Source organism: Pseudopipra pipra, chromosome 23 (assembly GCF_036250125.1).
Source record: "Pseudopipra pipra isolate bDixPip1 chromosome 23, bDixPip1.hap1, whole genome shotgun sequence".
In the NCBI taxonomy this organism is placed as follows: Eukaryota; Metazoa; Chordata; class Aves; order Passeriformes; family Pipridae; genus Pseudopipra; species Pseudopipra pipra.
This window is the reverse complement of record NC_087571.1, coordinates 6,954,410-6,981,207: the sequence shown is the minus strand read 5'-3', so window position 1 is coordinate 6,981,207 and position 26,798 is coordinate 6,954,410. Positions and strand designations below refer to the sequence as shown.

Sequence of the window (26,798 nt, the reverse complement as noted above, 5' to 3'; positions counted from 1 at the left end):
CCAGCCCTTCCGGCGGCAGCTGGGAAGGGGGAGCCCGTCTCCAGCACAAAGCCAGAGGGCAGCGAGGAGCCTGCTCCTGGCCGCTACCTCCAGGTCTGGGGCTGACCCACAGCGAGCAGAGGAGACTCAGCCGGCCCCATCCCACCCAGGCAAGGGGCGGTGGGGGCTCCACTGCGGTTGCTAGGACAACGCCACGATCCTGGCAATAACACCACCGTAAATCAGCCGCCAGACAGCTCCAGCGGGAGCCGAGGAATCCCGGCCACACCCGCTGATTTCATCGCTCCCGGGAAGTGCTCCCACACCACTGCAGCACAGCTGTGCTCCTGCCGAGGCCCTGCCAGCATCACACCTCGGGCTCTCCACAGACTGGGGGTTGCCCACCATGTACTCAGGTCAGGGAGGGCGTACGGCCTTGCTTTCCTGCACCCAGGTGAGCCAGCTCCAAAGGCTTCTGACACCATACACAGTCCCAACCACTGCTGCAGCTCAAGCACCGACCCCAGCATCAGCGTGTGCCTCCAGGCACTGCAACACAGACAGGGAAACCTCCACCATGAGCTCCAGACCCCTCAAGGCTGCACAGTGGAAAGCTGCTCCTCAGAACACTCTTCTGTTCAATGATGACTTCTCAACTGCAGGCCAGAGACTCAGCTCAGCAAGGAGCCTCTGTAACTCCCACTAATGACATCTCACAGACGATAGCACAGGATAGGTTGGGTGGGTCTTGAATCCAGCCCTTGGCATGAACTCATCACCCAGCCCTGTGTTTGCTGGGAGAGGGGCAGGGTGAACCTCCTCTCTCCAAAACAGGCATCAAGCACTCTCTGGTGTCTGTCTGACAGCAAAGACCCCTTGCTGTGCAATCCTGTGGCTCCATCCCCCTGCATGGCACCCTGCCCTGCTGCCCCCCATATACCAACACATAGCACCACAGAGCAAAACCCAAACATACAAGGAGTTACCAAAAAAGCACCCGACAGTGCTGCCTCACATCTGAGCTGCCTGTGGTGCCTGGCCAGGGGACCTGCCCCCCTGCAGCCCGCACCTGGTGCCCAGAGAGGGCTGGCAGCTTGCAGGGCAGCTGGAGGAATGGGGGAGAGGGCGGCCCTTCGGCACAGCAGCTGGACCTTCTGGGGCTGCCAAATTCCTCTGGCTTTCTGACAGCGGCTGAAGGGGCTGTGGCAGGAACGTGGCAGGAAGCTGGAGTAAACAAAGTCCAGCCATGGAGCAGGGTCCGGTCAGGCCAGCACCGTTCCCAGGCTCCCCAAGAGGATTCAGGGACAGCAGAGGTGGCCTCAGGCCAAGCACCATCTCCCCCTCCAACTGCCCTCCAGCTGCAGCAGGAATTGAATGGGAGAGGCTTGTCCAGCCTCCCACAGAGACCATACTGCTCTGGGGGCTCCCACACCACCAAACTCACCACTGATGCGGACCACCAGACCCAGACCCAGCTCCCAGTCCACCCACACACCCCTAAAGTATTGTGCACTGACCAGTTGTATGGCTGACGGGGTCTTTCCTACTTTACTGCCTGCAGCTCCTTCCTTGCTCCCCTCCCAGAGTGCCCCGGGGGGCAGGGATCCCAAACACGTTCCACACCTGGCCCTGACAGGAGCCAAGGCAGCTAAGCCCCTTCCCCTCGCCCCCGCCACATCACAAAGCTGCCCCCAAAGCACTGAGAAGGTCTCTGCAGGGCAGGACACGTTGAAACCAGCCTCACAGGCTCCCCAAGGCAGGGGCCGCCTGGGCCACGAGTAGGGGAGGGTCCCACCCCATCCCGGCAGCCGCTCACCTTCACTCCCCTGGACAGGCAGCCTCTCTCCCGGGCTCTGCCGCCGCCGCCGCTCCGCTGTCCGCCACCGCCTGCCACGGCCGTGTCCCCGCCCCGCCCGGTGCCGGCCCCGTCCCGCCCCCGCGGGGCCTGGGCTGAGCGGCCCCGGCTCCGGAAGGACCTCACGACCCCCAGCCAGCTCCTTTGACAGTACTTTATTTGATTAGACTCAGTATTCTCTGTGTACACTGGAATGTGCTCTATTCCCTAGGCCAGGATCATATGGGGTTACAAAAAGGGGAGATCTCAGCTCGGTTTAAATATCACCCTCCAACGAATGTAAGAAAAAAAAAAAGCTCCTTGGATACTTGAACTAGCCTCGACTCCATTTTAAAAATCATACAGACAAGCAGCTCTGGAACAGGACCAGGTTACTGGGATTCATTGCCTACTTTGCTAGGGAGGAGGGTTTGCCCTCCCAGGACAGGACCAGGGTTGATTTCTCTCTCAGGTGCTGCCAGCAGAGGAGAGACCACGGACTTCTTTGGCAGAGGACCCCAGGGGCCCATGACAGGCTGGCTGTCTCTCACAGAGCACAGTACATGCACTTCTAGGGCCTTTGCCTTCCACACTCAGGCCCTCTGGCCAGAGGTGAGGTGTGCCCGGGGCAGGTGACACTTGTGACAGGCCCCAGCCACACAGGTGAGATGAGTTGTGAGGGGAGCACAGGTCTGTGAGATGAGGCAAATAATGCTGGTGAGGCAGTGGGGAGAGGAACAGCTCAGATCAGCCCCCATGTTTCCTGGAAAACAGCATTTCCTTCTCCCCCCCTGCCAGCACTGAACAAACACTGGTTTGGGACATGTTCTGACCAGCAGGCAGAGTTACCCGGGTTCAGCTCCTTTCACCCAGGCAGGAAAAGCCTTCTGCCTCCCCAGATACCAAAAGGGCCTTGCAAAGGACATGCAGCTGGTTCTAACCTAACTAAACCTCCTCCAAAGCCTGGCCCTAGAGCAGCTGTGGCAGACAGTGAGGACACAGTCCCCTATAGAAGCTCTCCCCCTGCAGCAGGAGCCAGAGCACCTGGAGCTGAGCCATCGCAGCACAGCAGGGCTCAAGGAACGGCAGTAACCTTGTGGGGCAAAAGGACCAAAGCCCCTGGTCCCTCTTACCCACCCTGTGCCCCTGCTACGATCCCCCCACCTCTGAGGCCAAGGGCAACTCGCTCAGCTTCCACCAGATGGAAGGGTCCGGAGCAGCAGGCGGCCCCACACACGTTCTCTCAGTGCCTGCTTTCCTCAGTGGAAACGAGAGCTGGAGGACGAGGAGAAATCAAAATGTAAGCACCAACAACGGAACAGCATGTGACGCTTTGGGAGGGTAGGGAACGATGTCTGGTCGGCTCTGGGGCTGAGCTCCGGGCGTCGCCAGGGGAGGAGGGAACACATCAAAGTCAGGCTCTCTGCGGAGATCTTGCTTTTCTGCCGGCCGGTAAAAATCTGCCAAAGAAATTTGTGGCCTTTCCCCCCACGAGCACGTCAATTCTCTTCCAAAAATGTCTGTGACCCAGGAACGCTGCAGATGGCAGACGGAGCCACATGTCCTAGCAGAGGGGGCTGTGGCGTTCCCAACATTCAGAATAAACGTCGGTCTCTTTTTTTTGTTTTAATTTAAAAAATTTCTTCCTTTGCACTTCCCCACGTCTAGCATTACAGGATTTCGTACTTGTCCACCAGGAAGGTGGTTTCAGTGGAAAACCTTACAGGGCTGTTCCCGTCTACCTGGGTCACTTTGGTAACCTGTGGAGATAACAGGCAGTGTTAGCTCAGCATCAAACCCCACTCCCCACCACAGTGATGCTGTGTTTCCCAATGCTGGAATGGTCATGAGGGGAGAACTGACCCGGCACCTTTGAACCACAACTCAGCCCTGAAACAAAGATCTTTGTTCCCAGGAAACCTGAAAGAGTGGAGTGATCTTCTGTGGTAACTGTGTCTCCACTGAGGAGTGAAACAGCAGCTGCTGGCTACACTTCAGTGGGGGCAGACAGTCATATGCCGAGCAGTGTTTTGGCTCCAAGGCCGATGGATTCTCTAATGAAGTCTGAGGGGAATTAGTGATTCCTCAGAGGCATGAAAGCACAACTGAAACTGCAGGCAAGCTCTGGGAGGTGTCAGCTGCCAGTGCTGTCTGCTGGCACTCCCAAATCCACTTATCTCAATAGCAAGTAAATGTCAACCCCTCAGCCATGGCCAGTGGGACAGCAATGCCCTGCTGCAGCATGGCCAGTGTCAGTCAGACAGGGACTGAGGCAAGAGTGACATCACACCTGTGGAGCACCGGCAGTGACCATACCTGTATGTTGCAATAGTTCTTTTTGGAAACGAAGGCGACTTGCACCGGGAAGAAGTCGTTTGGCTGCCCTGCTATGCTGAACTCCAGGCTGCCACTCTTGTTTTTGGCATCTATCACTGGCAGGCACCACTCGAGGAGGTTTCTCCGGCTGTCGTGGCGATACTCGCCATCAATCTCCCCAATCACTGGGGCGCCGACACCAGACCTAGAGCAGGCAACGAGAAGTGAAAATAACTTCCCTGCATGGAGCTAAGAAAGTGCCTGTCAGCTTGACCAGACCCACAAACCAGGGAGGAGAAGGAGGTGGACTTGTTAGTGCTGCTCGGACAAGGAATGTTACTTACGGCAAGGGGATGGTGATGATCACATCGTTCAGCTCCAGGCTCTCCTCTTGCAACTCATATTCAATGTTGACATCACAACTGTTCCCGCTCTCTGAGGGCCAGCAGTTAACTGTGGGCACAGAGACAGTGTGTGAACCACACAGGCCTTCCACATGAAGTAGGCTTTCACTTCAAAATGCCCAGCCAAGTCATCCCCTAGAAATTCTGACTTTAAGAAAAGCTCTGTTTTCTTTGAGAGCATTACAAAAAATGCACACTGCTGAGGGCAGGCACTATCCACTGGATACATACAGGATCTCCAACGTCTCACACTGTGCCATGCTCCAGGCAGCCCAGCTGCTGCAAGGTGGATACAAACAAGCAGCCCACAGACAAAGATCGGCCTCTTCCACCCGAGCTCCCAGACTTGCACTCACTCGTCAATGGAATGAAAGACTCTTCCGTGGTCTGCAACCTCCACTTCAGCACACCCACGTCACTGTTAATAGGGAATGACTTCTCTGGGTTCTTCAAACCAATCTGTGACTCTGTAGTGAAGAGCTTTTTATCCACATTTGGGTGAGTCTGAAAGAAGAACACATGTCCAGGCTGTAGGTAGGCCCAAGGACAGAACTGTAGGTAATGCAGGTTCTACCAGGACAGGCCTACACAGAGTGTTTTTCTTGACAAAACACACATCAGGCTTGCTCCTGGCTCAGAAGTCCATCTGGAGCACACCTGCTTATCAACTTGGGATTCCTTCCAGGAAATGCTGATCTGACAAGGAGGATCCACACCACTGCCATTCTTACGTGTCACTGCACCAGAGACTCTAGCAATACATGCCCTGGACTGGTACTTACAAAACAACTTAACTCCTCAAATCCTAAAGAACATACTGAAGGTCCACAGCACACATTTCTCTTGAAGAAAAATCAACCTAGTGCTGCTGGGAAAAACAGTATGGAACCACACTACTATGACCTCCCTCAGCAACCTTAACGCACGTATGTGTCAGAAGCCAAACTCCGTTTAAACACACGTTTCCCAACTGTGAGCACGAGCAGCTTTTTGGAAGCAGAGGCTTTCTGCAAATCACTGTTAAGTTCCACTAGAAAAACAGGAGTCAGCACAGGGTTTGGCCTCATCTTCCACTCAAAGCAGTGCCCAGGGGAGCGCTGTGAGAGACTCGCTCATGGGATGTGCTGGAAGTGGATTTGCAGTCAGTGATGTACGGACAAGCCCCTGGCAAGGGGTGAGCCAGAGTGTGTCAAAGCAACACCACCTCCAGGGATCAATATGGTCATACAGGAAAAGGGAAGGACAAATCTCCCAAGAACCTTCTGAGCTGCTACTGCCCACTGTGATCAAGTGCTCCAGCAATCATCCCAGGTACAGCAGTGACAGGACAAGCAACCCCAGGGAGAAATGGCTCCAGAGAGAATAAATTCATTCCCCATTGGCACAGAAGTTTGTTCACCTACTCCCAGTCCACAGCTGCAACTGACATCACACAAACAGGCACCAAGCAACACACTAGGCTGCTGCAAAGTCCAAGTGAGGTCACCCAGCATGCCAGTGTGCACTGCTGGGCAGATAAGGCTCCAACGGCAGGATGGCGAGCACCGAGACCACATTTCTCTAGGGAACTTCAATCCTTTGAGCATGACTGGCCCTGCACTGAGTACTCCCATTTCCAATGCATTTGCTGAGAAAGCTTGGATGAGAATACAGGACAGTAACATGCTCAAATATTTCCAATTTTTTTTTCCCTGGAAAACAACAAAAGCACGTTCAACAGCATAGGACTCCAGACAGGCTTTACCTGCAGCTGCACTCCCCTCTTGTCTTCGTTTTCTACATGCAGGCGAATCCGTGCAAACTTTTCATCGGAGATGTGCAGCATGATCATGCCATGCAGCTCCATGTTCTGCAACCCTCCATCGCGGCCGCAAGTCAAGGAGATTTTCTCCTCTATTTTCATGTGCACACTAGACAGACAGAGAAAAAGCTCAAGTCCTACACTCATCTCCCAGGCAGCAGAGAGATCAGTGCTCAGGAAGGACAGGCTGTGCGTACTGAGCAAGAGCTCCTGAACAGAACAGCATGGCCAGCACCATGGGGGCTAATGCTGCTCCGACAGGTGAACTCGGGGGCAGGAGAATCCATGGATACGGGTCTGCAAGGGATGGGACCCCAGCATCTCGACATGGTGGTCACTCAAATCCCCTCTGCCAGGCCACAGCACTCCAGGCACTAAAAGGTTCTGAACTGCTGCATGTAAAATGAAGTGTGAATGCCTCCATCCTGAGTGGCAATGAGGCAGGGAAACAGGGAAAACAGCAGCTATTTGAAGGTAAAAGGCACAGAAAATTCCCAACCTCAGCTCAGCAATGGATGGACATCCCATTTTAGTTAGGAAGATGCCTAACCAAACTAGCTATTTACTTTCTTGCTGCCATACTTTCCCAGATTTTGCCCACCAACTGTTATAGTTACAAGGTAAGGGAGCACAGGAAAAAGCCTAAAAGGAACAGGAAGGGAGACCACTTCCAAAGCAAGGGCAGCACTCACCTCTCCATGTTAACAGGAGGAGCGAGAACTTTGGCTGCTTCCACAGAGCGCTTGCCTACGGAAGTCATGATATTTTCTCCTTCTGATTTCAGCTTGTCCACAAAGTTGTCCACCTCCTTCCCCTTAGCGCCGAGCTTCAAGGCTTTACTGGGACCTGAAGGTCTAAACAGAGGTCAAGTCAGCTCACTGCAACAGATTCCTCCTTCCTGGTTATCTTTAAGTACTATAACTTGACTATCCCAACACCACACCATTCACTTTGGCAGCCTTTATTGGAGACAACACGCACAGCATTATTGTCTTACGTGTCAGGTGCTAAGCTATAATTTAGATCTGGATTCTGTTCTGTGTATTACCAGGAGTTGGGACCTCTTTTTCTCACACAAAATGGGAAGCTCATTGCTCATCCAAGATTCCAGGGAGACTACAAAGGGTGTTACTGTGGTATATGGCACAAATGCTCCTCAATAGTTACACAGATGAAGAACCTATGTTAGAACTTCTCTTTGGGCACATAGTTTGAGCCACCGCTGGCTCCAGAGAACATTTGCCACCTGCTGTCCCCCTACCTGGCTGGTGCTGGTGCCACTTTGGGCTTCTCAGTCTCAATGATGGTCTCTGTGATCATTGCTGCCGTCGTGCCCCCAGACACGGCCGAGCTGCCAAAGCCCCCAAACCCGGGTGCCTTCTTGCCATGTCTCTCTGCATCCCTCCTGGCCTGCTGCAGCTCCTTTGCTTTACGACGCATCTCAGCTTTTGCTTCGCGTTCCTGCGTCTGAAAGAAGAGACAGGAGACTGATGGAGCTTTGCAACCTCAACTTCAGCCTGCACAGGAACTAAATGCAGTTGCCCACAAACCCCTTGCCAACAAAACCAAAACAAGATACAGGTTTAGACAGATACAGAATACAAGTTTACAGAAAAGCTAAATAACTGCATGGCCCTACCAAAGTGGAGGAACACCTCTGTATAGCAAAGGCAGCATTTCCCAGACATGGCACCTTGTGCCAAGCTCGCAGGTGTCCGTGCTCACCTCTCGGACTGCCCGGAACACCTTTTCCTCGTGTGAGTCCATCTCAGTGAAGGTCCGAATTTGTGCCAGATTTACGTTCTCGCGGTAGCCCAGGGCGACGATTTCATCAAATGCAAAGATCAGGTCAAAGCAGTGTTCAGAGATCTCATTCTCCTCCAGAGCTCGACAGTATTCAGGGATCTAGTAGGAGAACACATTTTAAAGGAGTACCCACAGAGAGTACTATGTAAACACTTTCCTTCTACCATCCCAGAGGTCACAGCTGTGCTGACCCTCCCAACCCCAGTGAACTCTTCCGCTGCTGCAGGTACCATTAAGCTGGTGATAAACAAGATGAAGTTTTGCCCTTATTAGTTTTTCCACACTAAAATCCTTATAGAACCTCTCAGCTTCCTTGTAACACTAACTCAGAGGAGCCCAACTGCATGCTAGGGCCAGCAGATTTCCTGAAGATAGTTTGATTGCATGAAGACACGAATTTGCTTCTTCAGGATCCCTGCAAAGCAACCTACACTTGTAAAATCATGTTACTTTTTGAAGTAATATGAGCCTTAGGTTAATTTATGCTAAATTATGATCAGCACTTTGGTCTCATCGACTGAACTACAACTGAGGATTTCTTATGGTAAGTTCAAAACTACCAACAAAACTTCAGAGCTTTCTTCCTAGTCAGGAAGGGAAGCTCTGGAACACCACACTGCCAGGTAGAGGCAGGCAGTGCTCCAGCACCAGCTCAGAAACAGGTGCCCCACAACGGCACCGTTCCAGGCTACAGCCACATCAGCGAGTGACAGATCCTTACCACTCTAGAGAACAGCCGGAGTGTTTCCAGGTCTTCCAGGATGTTGCTGTTCTTGGTCGTGATCAGCACCATGTAGAGCTTCTCCATGGGCTGGTAGACGTACCGCACGCTCTCTGTCTCCACGAACGTGTGCTGCTTGCCCGTGTTCATCAGCTTTGGGAACGCCGCCAGCAGCCCCTCGATGCGGGTGCGGGTCATCTCCACGAACTGCCGGGACACGATGGCCTTCCCCGCCTTCGTGCATACGGCGGCTGCCAACAGCACCTGGGCGAGCAGAGCGGGTGAGCCTGGCCCACAGAAAGGATCACTTCCCACCACACCTTACCTGCATGCACTCAGAATATGATTTTATGTCTTGTTCTGTGACCGGGAACTGAATTATGCCAAGAGCAGAGACACCTCTGTTTTTCTCTCTCTCTCCCCATTCCATGTTCTGTCCCTACATTAACCTCAGAGCTCTCCCTGCTTCTGTCAGGCAAATGAACCCGTTCCTTATTCCACACATACACAGGTGTAACAACCCGCAGGAGCGTCAGGGGAGGCTCCAGGAGATGGACTTTTCCATCAGGCTGCCCCAGCTTACTACACACAGGAACGCTGTGAAATGTGACATCTCTCCCAGTGCCACACGCACAGCACAGCCAGGTTGATGCAGCCCTGGTTATCACCACAGGCCTCAGGTGCCTCCCGGGCAGCTCGCAAGCGTTATCACTCGCCAGCTGCACTTTGTCTTCCTTCTTCTCTCTATCTGCCCAGACTTCCTCCCGACATTTCCCTCTCACACATCAGTTTCTTAATTACCTTTGTCAGAATAACGCTGTTCTGCACTTCAGAGCTTTTAAATCCCCAAACAGACAGAAAGTACCCGAAACCCTCCAACACGGCATCACTGGTCCCTGCCGCAGGCGGAGCCGTGCGCGGGGGGTCTGTGCTGATCCCCACACCGCTGCCACGGGGAAAAGGAGCAGGAGCAGCCCCGCGAGAGACAGAGCTCTCAGGGCCACAGCGCAGGGCAGGCGGGCACCGCCCGCCCGGCTACACCTGAGACCCCGAACGTGAAGCAGCCGGCTCAGGAGGCACCGCGGCTCCGAGACAGCAGGGGCGAGCTGCCGCGGCCCCGCCGGCACCGGGCGGCAGCGCCGCGCTCCGTCCCGCCAGGCCGCGGACTCAAGCGTCGGCCTGCGCGCGGGCCCGGCGGGCCCGGGGGCTGCCCCAGAGACTGCCGCGAGCCCCGCGCCGCCCGCGGCGGGCGGGCCCGGCCCTTCTCTTACCATGGCGGCGGCGGCGGCGGCGGCGGCGGGAGCGGCGCTCGGTCCGTCCGGTCCCCGGGCGGCCCCGCAAGATGGCGGCGCCGCGCCACGTCCGCACCCGGAAATATCGTCACGGGGGGGCGGGGCGGTGGCTCCTCCCCGCCGCCAGGGGGCGCGCGCGCCCCAGGGCCGCTCTGGCCAGCCGGAGGGGTAGGGTTGCCATGGCGACGGCAGCGGCGCGGAGGGACACGGGGAGGGCGGAGGTGGGACACGGGGGACACGGGGGGCGGGGGACACGGGGGGACACGGGGGACACGGGGGACACGGGGGGACACGGGGGGACACGGGGGGACACGGGGGACACGGGGGACACGGGGGGCGGGGGATGTGGGCCCTGGGCCGCCCTGCCCCTGACTTTGCCTCTCGGCGTAGCCCCGCCCGGTGGAGAACCAGCTGTACGACGAGAGCCTGGAGCTGCCCGAGGCCGAGCCCGGGGCCCGCTCGCCACGGGCGGGGGGCGCGGGCCGCCCGCGGGGCTCCCGCCGGCCCACGGTGTCCGGCGGCGCCGCCGAGCGCAGGAGCAGCGAGCGGGGCGGCAGCGGGAAGGTACGAGCGGGGCGGGCGGGGGGACGGCCCGGCGACACCCGGGGACACCCGGTGAGAACGTGGTTCTCTCGCCCAGGAGGAGCCAGTGGCCCACCCCGCCACCCTCAGCGAGGACGACGACGAGGACGATGAGGACTCGGAGGAGGATTCGTCGGAGAGCGACTCGGAGGATGACTCGGAGGAGCAGGGGGCTGCGCTGGAGGGGTGAGCGGCATTACCGGCTGGACGAGCTGGGGCCGGGGCTGGTGGGGGCCGTACGGGACTCTCTGCTGATCGCCTGATCCCTAATCCCGCGAGGGTGAGCAGGATCATGGGCATCGAGACAGGCAGCTCGTCCCCAGTGCTCCAGGGCGATGGTTCCTCCAGGTGATGAACCAGCCCCAGGTGCTGTGCCCAGGAGAGGCAGGGCTGGAACAACCCAAAGTGTCAGCCAGCCTTGGGAAGGACCATCTCAAACGCGTCACTCAGCTCCTGATAATCCTCTTCTTTTTCCAACGTTTTCAGCTCCAAAGCCATTGCTGACCACATCATTGCTGTCCCAACGTCTGCCTTTGTGCAGAGCACTTAGCCCCTTTCTGACAACTCTTTGTGGAGCTATATGATCACAACTATCCCTCACTCAAGTACTTTTCTTGGCCAGCAGGTCCAAGGCAAAACAGGGCCCAGTAGAACCTGCCACACATTAATCTTTGCCCATGACTCTCTTCCTTTCTTTAGTGACTTCAATCCAGCAGATTTTGACTACCTGCAAGTGTCTTCTGAAATCAAAGACCTCTTTGAATACATCAAGAGGTGAGTGGGTTTTGGCCTGCTCTTGGCTCTCTTTTTTGTCAATTACTGTAGCACAGTTCCTGGTCACAGGTGCTGTGGTGGTGTTTTTTTGCAGGTACACTCCCAAAACAGTAGAGATTGAGCACAAGCTGCAGCCTTTTATTCCAGACTTTATTCCTGCTGTTGGGGATATTGATGCATTCCTAAAGGTACAGTTTCTTCAGGTTCCTGTCCCGGCCCTGCCCCACGGGGCAGTGGCCATGGCAGGGGCCGGTCTGTTGCTGTGCTCTCGCTCTGGGACATGATGGGCAGAGACCTGGAAAGGTAGACCCGGTGGCTCGGTCACCTCTCACACAGCACTTAGGTGACTTGGAGTAAGGGCTGGGTTTTCCCTTCTCCAACACCACGTGCTGTTCGGGCAGCACTGTACTGAGTACACACATCCGAGGGAGCTCAGGGAAAGGCTCTGTACAAACCTGCCCTGGACTCCGCAGAGAGGGCTCTGTTCTCCTGCAGGTTCCCCGTCCTGACTGGAAGCCTGACAACCTTGGCCTGCTGGTCCTGGATGAGCCCTCGACCAAGCAGTCAGATCCCACCGTGCTCTCTCTTTGGCTGACAGAGAACTCCAAGCAGCACAACATCACAGTGAGTCAGGGAGAGGGAGGTTGCACTTGCTGCACACTGCTTGGAGTGAAACCATGGCATTTTACTCTTACTTTTGTCTCTGTGACTCCAGTGTTGTGGTACAACTGAGAACTTGACTGTAAAAGTAGCAAAAATGAACCTTTTGCTTTAATCCATAGCTTTAAACTGCAACCAAAATGCAAATTTTGGTACAGACTTTGAGTCTGTTCCCTTCAGGTGATGCTTTATTTCCTTTTTGGTTGTCCATACCTGGTTTTAGTTGGCATATTGCCTGCAGAAATCCATTGATAAAGTGCAGCTGGGAAAGAGAGAAGCCCTGGTTCATTAGGAGCAAACACAGGGTTCCCAAAAAGCCTCAAAACACCACGAAACACTTCCAGGTTTATATTTGTGTTTTTAGCAGCAGATAAAAGTGAAGAGTTTGGAGAATGCAGAGAAGAACCCCAAAGCCATTGACAGCTGGATTGAAAGTATCAGTGAACTGCACCGCTGCAAACCTCCTGCCACAGTCCATTACTCCAGGTGATCCCTGACGTCAGCTCACCGCAGTCTGGCAGTGGAAGGCTGTGTGTGATCCTAAAGTTCGTTTTTCTCTTCCCTGGCAGGCCAATGCCTGACATTGAGACCCTGATGCAGGAATGGTCACCGGAATTTGAGGAGCTCTTGGGAAAGGTATGTTGTCTGAGTGATCAGTAATTAGCTCAACGCATGGACTTAGAAACCATCTGCCATGAAAGCCAGGTGCCTGCTCCATCCCACAGCTCAGCCCGCTCAGATTTGTTCCTCCTCACCACTTCCCCCTTGCCAGAAGTCGGAGAGCAGCCCAATGCTGGAATTCCCAGCTGCTGCCCCGCTTGTGCTCCTAGGCTCCTGCAATCCAGGAGCAGAGCTGATGGCCCCGTCTGTTCCAGGTGGGCCTCCCGACCGCGGAGACGAGCTGTGACCTCGCTGAATACATCGACATGATCTGCGGTGAGCTGGGGAGGCTGTGCTGGGGACACAACTTGCTGCTGGCCTGGCGCTCTCACTGAAAGCCAGAGGGCTTTAGCTGGAGGCTGCTGCCTCGGTGGGAAATGGCTCTTGTACTGCAGGGGACTGCAGTCTTTGGTGCACAGAAGCCCAAGGGATGGTGGGCAGTGGGGAGCTCAGCTCTTCCTGACAAGGGTGCAAGCCCAGGTGCCCTCACACGCTACTGCTCTTGCCCATAGCCATTCTGGACATCCCCGTGTACAAGAGCCGGATCCAGCCTCTGCATGTCCTCTTCTCCCTCTTCTCAGAGTTCAAGAACTCGCAGGTAGGCAGCTCCAGCCAGGTGCTGCTCACCCAGCTGGCAGCATTGCCCAGGTCCTGTTTGGCTTTCTGGAGCAGTGGGTGTGTGCAAAGGGCTGGTGGGCCCTGGGAACATGTTCTCAGCTGCTCCTGTCCCTGGTGCCTCTGCCTGACGCAGGGAGCTCGGCTGTGCTGCCGAGCTGGGGTGCTACATTGTTCAACAGGCCAGCAGGAGCCAGAGCATGTTTCCTCAGGGCACTGCTGAGCACACAGCTCACACACAGCTGATGTGGCCAGTGTGTTCAGATGCACGTACTCTGAGCAACAGGAGTCGGATATTTGCACGAGCACATTCTTTTCCCTGCAGCACTTCAAGCCCCTGGCTGATGGGCAGAAAGGCAGGAGCCCACCATCCAACCCACCCTCACAAGCGGCAGAGGCAGAGGTGGTGAGCTTTACCTGAAGCTTCACATTAAACCCTCATCTCCTGGATCACTGTCTGCTGCTGGACACTAAGGTGTGCCCAGAGCAGGCTGTGAAATGTCACACACCACATCAAAAGCCTCCTTGGTCTTGGAGACATTGCTAGGCTGTTCTGTGTTTGGAGAGTAGGACTTGACTCATCATTTTTGTTGCAGAAGCTGCCTAATGGCTGTTTTTGACTTGTTCCCAAGGAGTTCAGCATTAAACCAGCCTTTCAAAGTGTCAGGCTCCCTGTGCTGTAGGTGCTGCAGAGCAGAGGTTTCTCGAGCACACGCTACAAGGTTGGAGCAAACAGGAATAAATTCCACACTCAGACACAACACTCAGATTTGCCCAGGGTGTTCCTAGTCTGACCTGGGGATCTCGAATCTGTCTGCCCCTTATTACTGAGTCCACTTTTCCTGTTCTCAAGCCCTTTATCTCCTGCCAAGGAAAATAACCTGCACAGCACCACACAGACGCTCGAGTTTAGTTTATTGCTGTTGGAACGACTCTCCCCAGCCCCTGCCCTACTGCCTGCCCACCCATCTGCCACAGCAGCAGGGGCAGGGGCAGAGAGGATCATGCAGCGAGTCACAAACCTGCTAAAGCAAGGCTGGTGCTTGGCCTTACCCTGGGAGGAATCACAGCACTAGAGCCTGGCTATAAAGAGCTTTGATACGTTTTGATTATAACAGTCTATTGGGAAAGTGAATGGGCTACATAAAAACATGCCTTGGCTGACAGTGCAGCTCCTGAGCCCTGCAGCACGCAGTGTAGCACAGAGCCAGAGCTGCTCAGCGCCCACCTCCCAGAACAGTCTCCCTGGCACCCTTGGCTGCCCTGCTCCAGAGGCTGGTACGTACCTGGGGCTGGGCACCTGGCTCATGGGCACCGTGACTCACAGCCAGATCTCGTCACTGCTTACGCTGGGCACTTTGTAGATGCGCCCAGACATTGGGAGCTGAACAAAACCTGTAGGACAAACAGCTCATTGCCTTTTGGGGCAACCACGGAGCTCAGTATCCCACAGCACAACTTTTGGGGGCCACTTGCCCACCTGTACCTCCTCACCAAGCTTGTTGAGGACAAGGTGATTCTCCAGCTCTGGCAGGGCACTATCTTCTCCCCTGGCACCAGCTCCCGCATCCTTGGGGGAAGCTGCAGGGCAGAAAAGGAGCAAAAGCCAGGACATCTATCCCTCACCAAGGCAGCACCTGTGGCCCTATGTGCCTTGCTGCGCTGGTACGTTGGGGTTTTACCTCCATCCTCCTGTGCGAGGTCACTGAGGTGCAGGTCAGGCGGCAGGGACCGGGTCTGGCGGGGCAGGCGTGTGCCCTGGGGCTGTGGGTGCTCGGAGCCACTGCAACGGGAGCACCGGCTGGGCGGGCTGCTCCCTTCTGCTCGCCCTGGGCCTGGCACCGGCTTGGGTGAGCGGCACGCCAGGCAGGCAGCACAGGAGCCCAGGCTGAGCAGGGTGGCCAGGGCCAGTGCTGCTCCGACGGCAACACCCAGGAGGGGCAGCTCCACGTGGGCATCCAGCAGACCTGCACAGGCAGTGCAGCCCCCTCAGCACCCCTCCACACAGCTGCTGTGCTGTGCCCACCCCCCCAACAGCTACCTGTGGGTAGGAGTGAGGTGGTGGTGATGCCCACGCTGTTGGCAGCACTGACGGAGAAGTTCCCAGCCACGCTGCTGAGATGGATGTGGAGCGAGTGGTTGGCCAGCCCTGGGTAGTGCGTGGCACCCAGGAGGAGGAACTCGGAGGCATTGGCCATCACATGCCCATCCTGGTCCACCCAGGTGATGCTGGCAGGTGGGTTGGCTTGCACCAGCACAAAGAGCACAAGGAGGAGGCCAGAACCCTCGACCTCCTGGTAGTGGGCACCTGCCCTCAGGATCTCCGGCTTATCTGGGTAAAAAACAGAAACAGTGAGATGAGCAGGAGGGATGGGGGCAACACAGAGTAGGATTTGTCTCGCTAGGGTCCAGGAGCACTTTCTGCCTCATTTGCATGGGACTGACAAGCTGCTGCTCTGCTATGGCTGTGATGGACACAGGTTATGGTGTCCAGCCTCTACCAGGCTGGAGCCCCACACACCCTCCCCATATCCCAGTCTGAAGCAGGCCAGTGCTGTGGACCTTACACTGCACGTTGAGGAGGACAGAGGCATTGTAGGTCTCCCCTGAGGCTGGGTCGGTCAGGGAGCAGTTGAGTTGGTGGTCAGAGCGCCGGGCAGTGAGGGTGAGGGTGCTGGCAGTGCCTGCAGCTGAGAGGTTGGCTTCCTGCCTCTGGCCGTTGAGGTACCAGGCCAGTGTGGCACCGGGCACTGGCTGGGGGACCCGGCAGGTGAAGGCACGGCTCTCCCCCTCCTGCAGCGTGCACACTGTCCACGGCTGCCCGTCGATGGTGGGGCCCAGTTCCCCCAGCCCTGCCGGAGAGCCCGCGGCACGTCAGAGCTGCAGCGGGGGTCCTGCTGCCGGAGCTGTGCAACGGACCCCACCACAGCCTCACCTGCTGAGGAGAGCGCCGGGAGGCCGAGCAGCAGGAGGGGGACAAGGGCAGACCCCGGCCAGCCCTTTGGACACCCCGTGGCATATCAGCCGTGCTCAGCGCTAGGAGAGAGGCAGCTGGAGCAGGGATATGCGGCCGTCCCCGCGTGTTCCAGCACACGGCAGGGCCGGAGGTTGTGGCCCGGCTGCACCTTACCTGCGGCATCGCTGCTGCTGCGTCCAGCCCGGTCTGCAGTGCGGCTCTGCGCCTGGGCCCCGGCACGCAGGGCCGTGCATGCGGCGCGGGGGCGGGCCCGGCGCAGCTGCGAGAATCCAATCCATCCATCCCTCCCTCTGGCCGGGCGCCGCAACTGCCGCCCCCGAGCAGGCCCGCTGCGCGCAGCCGCCGGGGCAGGCCCGCTGCACAGGAGAGCGGCACCCAGCAGGGAAAGGGGATGCACCCTCCCCTGCACGCTATCTCCCTTCTTCAACGGAGGGGCCCAGCCTCACACCCACCAGGGCCCCCATCTCAGCAACGCCGCAAGCGGAGCCCAAGTGCCAGGGACAGGAGGAGGTTTATTGGGAGTGGAGCAGAGCAAGACACAAACAGCAAGGCACTTCGGTACTTCCTGTCCCCGGCTACCAGCCAGGAGGAGGAACAGGATCTCTGACACCAGAGATAGACCTTCTCCGGCCAGGACGTGCCTGCCTATAGGCCACCTCGGGAGCATGGCTCTACCTGGCCTACTCACTCGGTCCCAGTGCCATTGGGGTTGCGCAGCCGCCCCAGCATCTCACAGAGCATCTGGTTGCAGAGCGCTGAGTAGGGGTTCAGCAGCACCAGCTGCCGCCGGGCAAAGGCACTGCCCAGGCGTGCTGCACACTCGAAATCCTGCCGAGCGTCTTCGTCCCGCGCCTGCAGCCGGTGGATGAGGCCACGCTGCACGAAGCTCTGGCAGGCGGCCCGGCCGCGCCCACGGCTCAGGCGGATGGCGGTGTCCAGGTCCTGCAGGGCACCTGGTGAGGGGGAGAGGGGCGTTGGTGGGGTATGGGGATACCAGGGGACCACCCGCTCCTGTGCTGCTCACCTGCCACGTCCCCCCGCAGGCGCAGGGCCTGGGCCCGGTTGTTGTAGCCCGAGGCGCGCTCAGGCAGCAGGCGAATGGCCTCGCTGAACCGCTCCAGGGCCGTGCTCACATCTCCCGACTCAGCTGCAGAAACTCCCTGCAGCTCCAGGTCCCGGACCTGCTCCAGCAACTCCAATGGAAAAGCTTCCACTGTGGCAATGCAAACAGGAGCCCTTGGCTAGGAAGTGGTGGCACCAGGACACCCCGTGGGCTGTGAGCCTTAGTGCCACCCTACACCTCCAGTCCAGGGAGGGAACAGGCACAGGACAGGGTGGTGAGGTCCAGCCTCAGGCAGGAGCTGCTCCCAGCCTGCAGAGCCTCCTTCCCTGCCTGCCGGCTCACTCCATGGGGACCCCGCCACCAATTCCAGTGAGAACCCAGTGCAGTGTCACCTCACCTTCCAACTCGATGTCCTCCTCCTCCTCATCCAACCCTGGGATGTCCCCAAAAGGGGTGCTGGGGTTAAAGATGGTCTGCAGGACAGCCCTGTCGTTCGCCGTGGCCATGGTGCCCTCTGTGCCACTGAGGCCTGTGATGGGGCTCCAGGGGGAGGCTGTGGGTTGGTTAATGTTCACACTGCCAGCCCCACCTCACCCTGCCCCATCCTATTGCAGCCCAGGCGTGAGGCCCCACCACCTGGCCAGTGCCCCCCATGTGCACTGGAGCTGAGGGCTCCTCACCAAACACCCCGTGCAGCCCTCAGTGCTGACCAGGGGCTCCTGTCCCCAGCGAATTTCCTGGAGGAGAAGCAGCTTCTCAATCCTCAAGAAGAAATGGAGAGCAGCCCTCTGCAGCAATAAACTTGACATGTTTATTAATTAAACTATCACTTAAATAAAAAAAAGTGCATAGAAAATAAACATGTTTAAAAACTCCTTTGTTTTTTTGTATTTTTACAACTATGTACACTTTTTATTTTTACATTCAGTCTTTTGCAGAGCTTTCAGCATTTTTTTAAACTATTAAAGTATTTCCTTCTTCCCTGTGGCAGGGAGTTAACACTGATGTACTTTAGACACGTTTCCTCTTTTTTTTTTTTTTAAAAAAAAACAAAAACAACCAGAAGCTTGGAAGAACACAAGAAAAAAAAACGTTTTGTTATACATGATAAGTTGTCAAGAAATGTATTTCTAGAACATAATCTTGCCTTTGCAGAGCTTTTTTTTTTTTTTTTAAACAATTATTCACCTACCTGTAGTTACTAAAGAGACTGTAAGTTCAATAAAAGAAACACCACAAGTATAGTTCTCGGCTGATAGACAAAGCTACTGTACCTCGTTAAAAAGATACCAGGAAAGCACAGAGCACATTTTTCCCTATATGCAGGTGGTACCCCAACATTCATAACCAAAACGAGAGGAAGGAAAGGAAGAAACCAAGTTGTACAAGTACTGACTGTAACAAGAAGGGCCGGGAAAGGCCGAGCCACCCGCTCCCGGCTCCCTCCCCTGGCTGCCAGCGGGAATGCGCGGCAAGGCTTTCCCAGCGCCGTGAGCAACTGTAACACAATCCTTATCTATAGTGTTAAGAGAATTAAAAGCCATGGACCGATACTGAACTAGGCTTCATTACACGGTGCATTACTATATTAGTTCCTATATATACTGTATTTATAGTTATAAAAAAAAACTTGCGAGTGTTGAGAGTGGACCAGTGTATGGGTGAATGGCATGATTCTGCACAGACCGTCCTGCTGAAGAACCTGGTATTGCTTTGAAATGAAAGAAAACCAGAAAGAAAAGATACCCAGCCCTTTGCAATGACCCGCTTCTCCTTTAAAAAAAAACCATGTCGCTTTGTACAAAGAAAAATAAACGCCCTAAGGTTCCTTTTTTAGTATTTTCAGATACCATGATCTGTGTCAGTCCTTATAAAATATACATTCATACATGGGGAGCTGGGTGCTCCCGACTGGCTGGGGCGAGGGCGGGCAGGCTGAGCCCCCACGGCCATGGCTGCCCCGGCCCTGCTGCCGCTCGCCCCACGGGCCGGGCACAGCTCCCCGGGGGTACAGACAGTTTCACTGGCCACAGCAGCTCCCGCCAAGGCAGCCGCCACGGGAATAGCAGCAAAGCGGGCAGCCCGCCGGCTCGGCTGGTCCCGGCGGGAGGAGGATGCCTGGCACTTGGATCTCGGGGGGCTCCCCCCGACCCTCCTTCCCACTTCTCCCCACGTGGGGTGGCTCTGGGCAGCGCTTCCCAGCGGAGCCTCCTCCCGCAGCCAGGACATCGGGAGGCGGCAGCAGCGCGGCGGAGCTGAGCTCTGCGATAAATTCATGGGCTTCGCCACGAGGAGGGCTGAGCCCTCACCCTGCGTCAGAAACAGGGAAGGAAAAGGGCCGAGAGCAGCCATGCCCGGGGCCACGGGGCCCAGATCCCCAGGGCGGGCACTCTCCGGGCTCCTCAAGGTATGTGCGTTCCCAAACTGTCAGTGCATCAAATCATCTCAGTAACAAATGCAGCGTCAATGTGACTTTGCTTTCAACAGTTACCACCAAATTATCCTCACACAGTGCAATAACGAAAGGAAACCGGCAGGTCACGACCCTCCAAGCGCTGTATTTCCTCCTCAGGGCAGAGGAAGAATTCTCAAGACCCGAGAGGTGCAGATTCAGGGTGCCCCTCTGAGAGACCTGGGGAGTCAGCAGCTGTTCCTGGTCCCTTCCCTGCCAACTGCCCTCGGACCCACCGGCTCCTGGAACGGCCGCTGACCTACCCCACAGGGACAGCTCAGGAAAGCGAGAGCACTCTCTGCTTTCCCCTCTCTGCAGAAAAACCCACCTGCCTTTGAGGGAGAGACTGAAGGAGGAGGCGCGTGCCCCAGACCGGCCTCTTTCATCCCAGAAAAGAGGCATCGAGGGTCAGGTCTCTCATTCGGTCTCGCTTTTTTTTTTTTTTAAACCCTCCGCTAGTGCACAGCAAGGCGGAGTCGCCTCCTGCCCGGGGCACAGACTGTCCTCCTACAGAGCCAAACTCCTCCCACGCTGGGCAGCTCTCCCTCCTGCCCCCATCCTTACAGGCAAGTACAGTTTAAGGTCCAGCCAACCCTCCTGGAGACAGTTACTGAAGTCAAAAAGGCAGAACAAGAGTAGAAAACAAAACTAAAGCAACCCCCCCTCTGGAGAAAGGCTCAGACTGTGTCCAGCCAGGTATTTCCTAGAACCGTCCTATGAAAATAAAAAAATCATTAAAAAGAGATTCTCTTAAATTAGGATAATACCACTGTTTAAAAAGCCTCGTCATAAGTGCTTTCCCCTATGAAGTGCTTCTCATAGAAAAATATACAAAATATATTTACATTTATAAAACCTTAAATACTAAACTGTAAACAGAACAGAGCAGAATCCAATGTCGTCGCTGTCAGGGGCTCTCACTTCTCTCTCAGGTTTTGCTCTGAGGCGCAGGGCAGACCCCGTGGGGAGGAGGACTCACGCCGCTCCAACCAGGATGGTGGTGTCCCTAGACTCATCCAGACCCCGCTTGGTTCCTGAGCCACCACCTGTTTCCTATGGGTTTTGGGATGCTGTACGACAAGGCTGGCTGGTGCTTGGCCTTGTCTTTGCAGAGAACTTTGGCTCCATTTTGGTGCCCCTCCCGTGCCTTTCGTGGAACACGTGACTACACCCAGACCACGAACCATGACAGGCACGTGCCCAGGGTCACTCCTCTGCCTGTCCCCCGGCCCTGGGACAGTGTGGCATGGCAGAGCAGAGCGGGTGCCCCCACACCATTCCTTCCTAGCTCCTGCCCTACAGTGGTGTGTGGCTGAGTCCAGGGCCACCTTACACCACCCCTCTCTCCTTAAAGACTTCTGTCCAATCCCTTGGACCAGCTCCATGGTGACCAAGACACTGCTGGCTGGCAATGCCAGGAGCTTGCTGAGCAGAGGAGGATGCCAGCTGCTGGAGACAAGATCCAGAGAGGAGCACTTCCCTCCCACACAACCAGGGAGGGAAGTGCTGAAGTGGGAGCCTTTGCTGGCAAAGATTTACAGCACCCCAACTGTTGGCACAAGCCCTCTCTGCCAAAGAATGCCAGGAGTTCCCCTGCTCTCAGGCAGGGATTTCAGAGCAAGGTGCCAGCCAAACTCCCTTCTGTCTAGTTGGGGGCTGCTCTGTTCTGCTCTCCTTGTGAAGGCAGCTGAGCCAGCCCGCTGTGCCGCAGAGCCCTGCGCAGGCAGGGCAGCCTCCTGCTCACAGATAGTGTTTTGCAGACACGCAGTCCCCAGGGGGAGAACTGTTGGCAAGACACAGCCCCTCTTCCCAGGAGAAAAGCTCACTCAAACTCTGTGCTACCCAACCTCTGACTCAGCCCTCAGAGGAGAGCTCTGAGCCAGGACATAAAAAGGGACAGGACCCACGGCTGCTGCCCTGCGCCTGCTGGGCTGACCTCCCCTCCCCTCTCCCACTCATTAGCCCCATGCTGAGAAACAAATATGGGGGCAGGGGGAAATGAGAATAGCAAAAACATAACCACGCTGAGGATCTTCTCCAGCCGCCCCGTGTCTCTCACAAGGGTGAGTGTGCACATGCGAGACATGAAGATGTGGACTCGGACAAACACAGCCGCCAGTCAGGTCCCTGAGCCCAGCCCATCTTCACTCCTGCTTCCAGCCTCTCCATCCTGTCCAAGCAGCCGGAGAGGGGCTCGCTCGAAGCTTTGGTTCGCCCCAGGCCCTCCAGGGCTCACTTGCAGCTGATGGAAGTTCTAGTTTAAAAACTTCCTGCACTTCTTGGCGCCGCAGTTACAGGGCAGTTTGTTGCTGGCGTCTTCAATGGGGAACTTGTAGTCGTAGGTGAGCTCTTCCCCTCGGTAGATTTTGCGCATGGCGAAGATGACAATGTGTTTCTGGCCATCGATGTTGATGACCCGGGAGTAGCAGTTGGGCTCACAGGAGTGGTTGATGAAGCGGGCCGCGTTGCCGTGCATGGTGGCATCCACCACCTCAGAGTCGTCAATGCGGAACATGTAGCACCCGATGCCCTGCACGGGGAGGACAGAGAAGGGTCAGCGCAGGCAGGGCAGGCACAGCCACCCCAGCAGACAGCCCGTCTCCGAAGCTGAGCCTGTGTGTGTGTCTGCAGCCTCTCTCCACTGGGCCCCGTGGGCTCCCACCTGAATCATTTCATTCCCACACTCACTGAGACTGGCCCGAGACCCCACCCAGCCCGCAGGAGAGAATCAGAAGTGCCTCTAAAGCTCCAGCAAGAATGGAAATATCCCAGGTAGTCTGTAAACCCAATCTGTGATGTTCCAAACACAGTTTTCATATAGGCCTGTCCTACCTTCACAGCCACTTTCTAGTTCTCCCAAATTCTTTAAGAACGTCTACAAAAGCCCAAAACTCACCTTACTGTCGTAGTATTTCTCTCGTTTGTCAGTGAGGATGGAGCGAATGACATTGCCTGAATATTCGATCACCATCTCACCTGCATCGATGTTCCTTTTGCAGAACAGACCCCGGCCATGGATGGGAGACCTAAAATGCAACAAGAAAAGTGAGTATTTCAAATGAGACAAGCAAAGCTCAGGAACATCAGATTGCAAAGGCTGCAGAAAATGAGTTATTCATGACAAGGACCACCGTGGTACTGTTACCCTTCTCTAACAGAACACTAACAAGAACAACACCAGGTCTCTTTGCCCACATCTGAGCACATACCTCAGCTATTGCCAAAGTAAGCCAGCATGGAGCAAGTGGTTTGTCCTCAGGATTACTTTTTAAATACATAACTTGGGCAGGGAGAAGGAGGAGGTAAAAAGCCCAAGCCTGCTTTTTTTCCCTGCATTTTGCAGTTTTGCTTTGCAGAAAGTTTTCAGTTTCCACTGTCTCCTATCCCAGAGGCAGCAGTACCAAAGCAAAACCGTACCTGTAGACACCAACTGCCTCCTTGGAGGTCTTCTTCAAGTGCCGGAAGCGCATGGGCATTGGCAGATCCATACTGGTTGCCCTCCTAGAACAAAGAGGCGCTGCTAAGTGACAACCACATATTATCTGAGGCACTTTCCAAGACTGATTAATTCAGACACTGTGACACTGCAGCCCACAGAGAACACAGTCAAAATAAATGCTGTGTTTTCATATATATGTAAAAGATAATTTCCTCCCCAAATTCTCATCACGTTGTTTTACAAGGAAAAGAAACATTCAAAGGCAGAGTGGTCTGATGGTCACCTTCAGCTGTCACCTCTCTTGCTATTGAAGGAGTCACCTCTATGTCTGGTAGTTCTTGGCAGCTTTCAAGGTTTAAAACATCCATCAAAGCACACAACGCATAACTAAACCCCATCTGCTCACTTTAACACCACAGCATTATTTGAACCTTTAAACCCTGCTGCATACCGGGCCGATTTCAGCTGCACTTCTTCCTCTTCCTCATCATTTGGGTTGTATTCTGGTGGCTGTCGGTGTTTAGAAGCCAAGAAATTAAACATATCAAATGCAGATTTCCTGCAATTTAAAGAGACCCAAGGGAGTTTGTTATACTGACTGAAAATAAACATGTGGTTGCCACAACAGTCTGACATGTTTGCTGTCTCACACCTTCCCCACTCTGTCCTCTCTTAAAGCCCCTGTGCATCAGGGTAAGGCATAGCCCAAGAACAGCTCCAGCCAGGAAAGCATTGTTAAACCAAGCAACAGGCCACAAAGTGGCACAAGAAAATGTGCAGACTGCAAAGATGCCAAATAATTGATTTTCATGTGCCAGTTGGTAACATTTAACCAAGAGCTTCAGAGCTGTGGAGCTTTGTTGCTCCTGCCCTGCCATGGCATTAGTTATTGAGCCAATGGGCCCTTAACCCCAACGTCAACAAAACTCACACTTGCCTCAGGTGGACTTCGGCCCGAGCAGAGCCATGTGGGTTCAGAGGAGGTTCATTGGCCTCCTCTGGCTTGTGAAATCTGAACTTGTAGTTGTGGCAGTGCTTTGCTCCGTACAGTTGCTCAATCAGGAACACGACAGTATCATGGATAATCCCCAGCATCCTCAAACCATTCACACCTGGAATAAGAAATAGAGCACAACAAACACTGTCAGTGCAGACCTGGAGCAGGAAGATACAGCAGCTTGTCACAGACAGCAGGGGCACTACACAGCTGTCACAGGAGCACTGCATTAGCTACTGCATTCCATGTTAAGAGTTTCCAATCCTTCCACTGGGAAGAAATTATCCTCCATAAATCAGGTGGCAGCTGAATTGAAACTCTTAAGACTTCAAGATGCTCACAGAGACATCTGTTTGTCTGGGCAGGGTGTTACCTGCAAAGGACAGCTGCTTCAGGCGGGCATTCGAACGGGCCTCCTGGACCTTGTCAGTCAGTGACTTCCAGGCATCTGCACCACACAAACATGACAAACAGTGACCGAGTATTCGAGCACTGGGGTGCTCATATTTAAATAAACTAATTGGAGAATATGAAGTTTTCAACCTTCCACAGGACATGAATTAAGACCCTCGGATCTTAACTGCTTCTCCATCCTCTCCAAAATTCACTTTGGCATAAAGGGAAGGCAGGGTATACTACAACTGGTCTGGAGGAAAAGTCTGGATACCCAATATTCCGTTGTGTGATCCACACTGCCTATTTCTTGACAAACTAAGGTTGAATACCACTGGTCAATTGATAAAACAAAATGAGACAGCAACATACATTTCACTGAATATATTCCATTGAAAAAAAAAGAAAAACAAATAGAATCCAGACATGGTCAGGAACAAAGCTTGTTCTAGGGCTGTAAACCAAGAGATTTCTCTTTTTTTAATCTATAAAAAAGCAAGTAGGAGGCCCTCAAAAGTCACAGTTTTACTTCTAGTAAGGACAGCTAAAATCAGTACAACCAACACTGCATGGTTCTCACCTTCAATGCTTTCTGCGCAGATCTGAAAACCATCATCACTAGAGATCTCAAAAACCAAACCTTTTTTTGGTTTCTTCTCACCAAGACACTCTTTCCTCTTTTGTTCTTGCTGAAGCCAAAACATAAGAGGGGAGCTGAAAGTGCTCTCTTCTTCCTCGAGAACTTTTGAGCCTAGAAAAGACAGGAGCCAGCATGAAGATGGGAACTGGAAATAATGATGCTTTTTCCACCTGTTGTTCCACAACTGAAAATGCCTTACTGACTTGCCTTTTTACCAGTACATCCAATCAAGAAAAAATTCTAGAGTGTCAAAATAAAGAGTGTGAAATCTCAAATGCTGAAATTCTCACAAACCAAAAATAGAGACAGAACTATTTGTCCAAGACCTATTAATAGCAAACAAACCTTTCCTCCCTTCATAGCAAGAATAACACAAGTTATATCTCTGAGCCTTTCCTTGAGAGAACAAGACACATAAAAATCAAAACTTCAAACACCACTTTCCTGGTCCTGGAGAACCCCAAGACTTGGTGTGTTTGAAGAAGTGATGTACCTGCATTTTCTTGCTCATTTACTGAGTTCTGTGTTGATTGAGACTCTGGGAGCACTGCCATTTGCCTTGGGAGGGAAGGAAGAGAACATGGAGAAAAACAGTCAACAACCAGCCTCATTTCCTCACCAATCCTGAGCAGTAGTCTATGAAATCTTGAGAACTAGACAGAAAGAACCTTCTTCCAGGTCGAATATTCTGACACCAGTTCAATTGGAAATGAGCAAACAAAAAGATTCTACTCAGTAGCATTTCTGTCTGCAGCCTCTATTGCTCTGTGGGCAGCAGCCTAATTTCACACAGGCTATGATCTGCTCTGTGTCAGCCCCACTCAGGAACAAGGTGTGTGCTAACACACGATCAGGCATCGCTGCACGAGCGTCTCCTCAGCAAGCACTGAGCTCCCCAGAGTTACACACAGCTTAATGCAAAATGGTTCCATATTGCAGCTAAACATGACAGTGTGCTCCCCACTGAAAGCTCCTCAGACATTTCAACTAGGAAAGCCAGACTTCCCGCATTCTCTGTACAAACGTCCTTCAGCTCAAGTGAGCAGAATCCCACAGAAAGGTCTGTTCATCCCTTACCCTGCAGACTGCCCACATGGCTTCTGCGATGGCTGATCTACGCTTGCTGCATCCTGCGCATCTGCCTTCATAGCAGGAGTCCTGGAAGAAAAAGATTTGGGAACATTCAAAATACCTGCCAAGCCATGTGTGCTCTAAACAAGACTGGAAAGCAGGAACAGATCCACCAGTTCCACAGAACTACACAAGTAGTAACAGCTGCTCCTGTGATATGAGGAACCAGATCACACTTCCAGCATCACATCAGAATCAAAGCTTGCACTTCACAATTTGCCTTCGCTTGAAGAATTTGCTGGAGAAACTAGTGTGAGATTCT

The 26,798-nt window shown here is 54.4% G+C and overlaps 5 protein-coding genes across 11 annotated transcripts in view; 1 reads left to right on the top strand and 4 right to left on the bottom strand.

Annotated features, from left to right (window-relative positions):
• Positions 1-1,974: 1,974 nt before the first annotated feature.
• Positions 1,975-10,250, bottom strand: ARCN1 (archain 1). Its single transcript, XM_064634825.1, has 10 exons — positions 10,133-10,250; positions 8,862-9,125; positions 8,060-8,239; positions 7,596-7,801; positions 7,027-7,188; positions 6,278-6,443; positions 4,890-5,037; positions 4,474-4,582; positions 4,130-4,334; positions 1,975-3,573 (listed from the first exon to the last, which is right to left on the bottom strand). Exons 1-10 carry the CDS (start codon positions 10,133-10,135, stop codon positions 3,484-3,486), a joined length of 1,533 nt encoding a protein of 510 aa, XP_064490895.1. The 5' UTR covers positions 10,136-10,250; the 3' UTR covers positions 1,975-3,483.
• On the top strand, positions 10,189-14,207 carry IFT46 (intraflagellar transport 46). 5 transcript variants are annotated; one of them, XR_010425020.1, is made up of 12 exons: positions 10,189-10,374; positions 10,544-10,717; positions 10,794-10,921; positions 11,435-11,509; positions 11,604-11,697; positions 12,005-12,133; positions 12,534-12,655; positions 12,739-12,805; positions 13,045-13,105; positions 13,342-13,427; positions 13,770-13,919; positions 14,041-14,107. XR_010425020.1 is itself a non-coding variant. In XM_064634837.1 (12 exons), the coding sequence occupies exons 1-12, from the start codon at positions 10,204-10,206 to the stop codon at positions 14,062-14,064; spliced, it is 1,206 nt and encodes a 401-aa protein (XP_064490907.1). In that variant the 5' UTR covers positions 10,189-10,203; the 3' UTR covers positions 14,065-14,207. The 5 variants fall into 5 exon arrangements, 4 of the variants coding, with proteins under 4 accessions (XP_064490907.1, XP_064490906.1, XP_064490909.1 ...); XM_064634837.1 differs by having other exon boundaries at positions 12,537-12,655; positions 13,770-13,847; positions 14,041-14,207; XM_064634836.1 differs by having other exon boundaries at positions 13,770-13,847.
• Positions 14,208-14,342: 135 nt separating this feature from the next.
• On the bottom strand, positions 14,343-16,863 carry TMEM25 (transmembrane protein 25; the record flags this gene model as incomplete). The annotated part of the gene is made up of 6 exons (XM_064634846.1): positions 14,343-14,839; positions 14,939-15,025; positions 15,127-15,411; positions 15,486-15,776; positions 16,012-16,296; positions 16,575-16,863. Coding segments are annotated over 6 exons (1,311 nt in total), but the record flags the coding sequence as incomplete, so codon positions are not given.
• A 50-nt stretch (positions 16,864-16,913) lies between these two features.
• On the bottom strand, positions 16,914-18,050 carry TTC36 (tetratricopeptide repeat domain 36). Its single transcript, XM_064634847.1, has 3 exons — positions 17,882-18,050; positions 17,446-17,634; positions 16,914-17,374 (listed from the first exon to the last, which is right to left on the bottom strand). The coding sequence occupies exons 1-3, from the start codon at positions 17,988-17,990 to the stop codon at positions 17,106-17,108; spliced, it is 567 nt and encodes a 188-aa protein (XP_064490917.1). The 5' UTR covers positions 17,991-18,050; the 3' UTR covers positions 16,914-17,105.
• A 223-nt stretch (positions 18,051-18,273) lies between these two features.
• KMT2A (lysine methyltransferase 2A) overlaps positions 18,274-26,798 on the bottom strand; it is a 41,518-nt gene continuing 32,993 nt past the window's right edge. For all 3 annotated transcript variants that reach the window (XM_064634797.1, XM_064634798.1, XM_064634799.1), the window contains exons 28-36: positions 26,483-26,563; positions 25,899-25,963; positions 25,346-25,516; positions 24,746-24,820; positions 24,313-24,487; positions 23,827-23,934; positions 23,354-23,437; positions 22,833-22,962; positions 18,274-22,466 (exon numbers count right to left, since the gene is read on the bottom strand). In XM_064634797.1, coding sequence (XP_064490867.1) covers positions 22,191-22,466; positions 22,833-22,962; positions 23,354-23,437; positions 23,827-23,934; positions 24,313-24,487; positions 24,746-24,820; positions 25,346-25,516; positions 25,899-25,963; positions 26,483-26,563 — 1,165 coding nt within the window. In that variant the 3' untranslated portion in view covers positions 18,274-22,190. The remainder of the gene's footprint in view (positions 22,467-22,832; positions 22,963-23,353; positions 23,438-23,826; positions 23,935-24,312; positions 24,488-24,745; positions 24,821-25,345; positions 25,517-25,898; positions 25,964-26,482; positions 26,564-26,798) is intronic.

Excerpts from the sequence above, each read along its gene's own strand:
- ARCN1 (XM_064634825.1), bottom strand. Across the intron at positions 6,444-7,026 it reads CCTCCTGTTAACATGGAGAG|TGTGCACATGAAAATAGAGG; the intron begins GTGAGTGCTGCC and ends CTGTCTGTCTAG. Across the intron at positions 5,038-6,277 it reads AGAGGGGAGTGCAGCTGCAG|ACTCACCCAAATGTGGATAA; the intron begins GTAAAGCCTGTC and ends TTCTTCTTTCAG.
- IFT46 (XM_064634836.1), top strand. The coding sequence starts at position 10,204 with ATGGCGGCGCCGCGCCACGTCCGCACCCGGAAATATCGTCACGGGGGG. Across the intron at positions 12,806-13,044 it reads TTGAGGAGCTCTTGGGAAAG|GTGGGCCTCCCGACCGCGGA; the intron begins GTATGTTGTCTG and ends CGTCTGTTCCAG. Across the intron at positions 13,106-13,341 it reads ATACATCGACATGATCTGCG|CCATTCTGGACATCCCCGTG; the intron begins GTGAGCTGGGGA and ends TCTTGCCCATAG.
- TTC36 (XM_064634847.1), bottom strand. The coding sequence starts at position 17,990 with ATGGCCACGGCGAACGACAGGGCTGTCCTGCAGACCATCTTTAACCCC. Across the intron at positions 17,635-17,881 it reads GGAGGACATCGAGTTGGAAG|TGGAAGCTTTTCCATTGGAG; the intron begins GTGAGGTGACAC and ends GCATTGCCACAG. Across the intron at positions 17,375-17,445 it reads CCTGCGGGGGGACGTGGCAG|GTGCCCTGCAGGACCTGGAC; the intron begins GTGAGCAGCACA and ends CCCCCTCACCAG.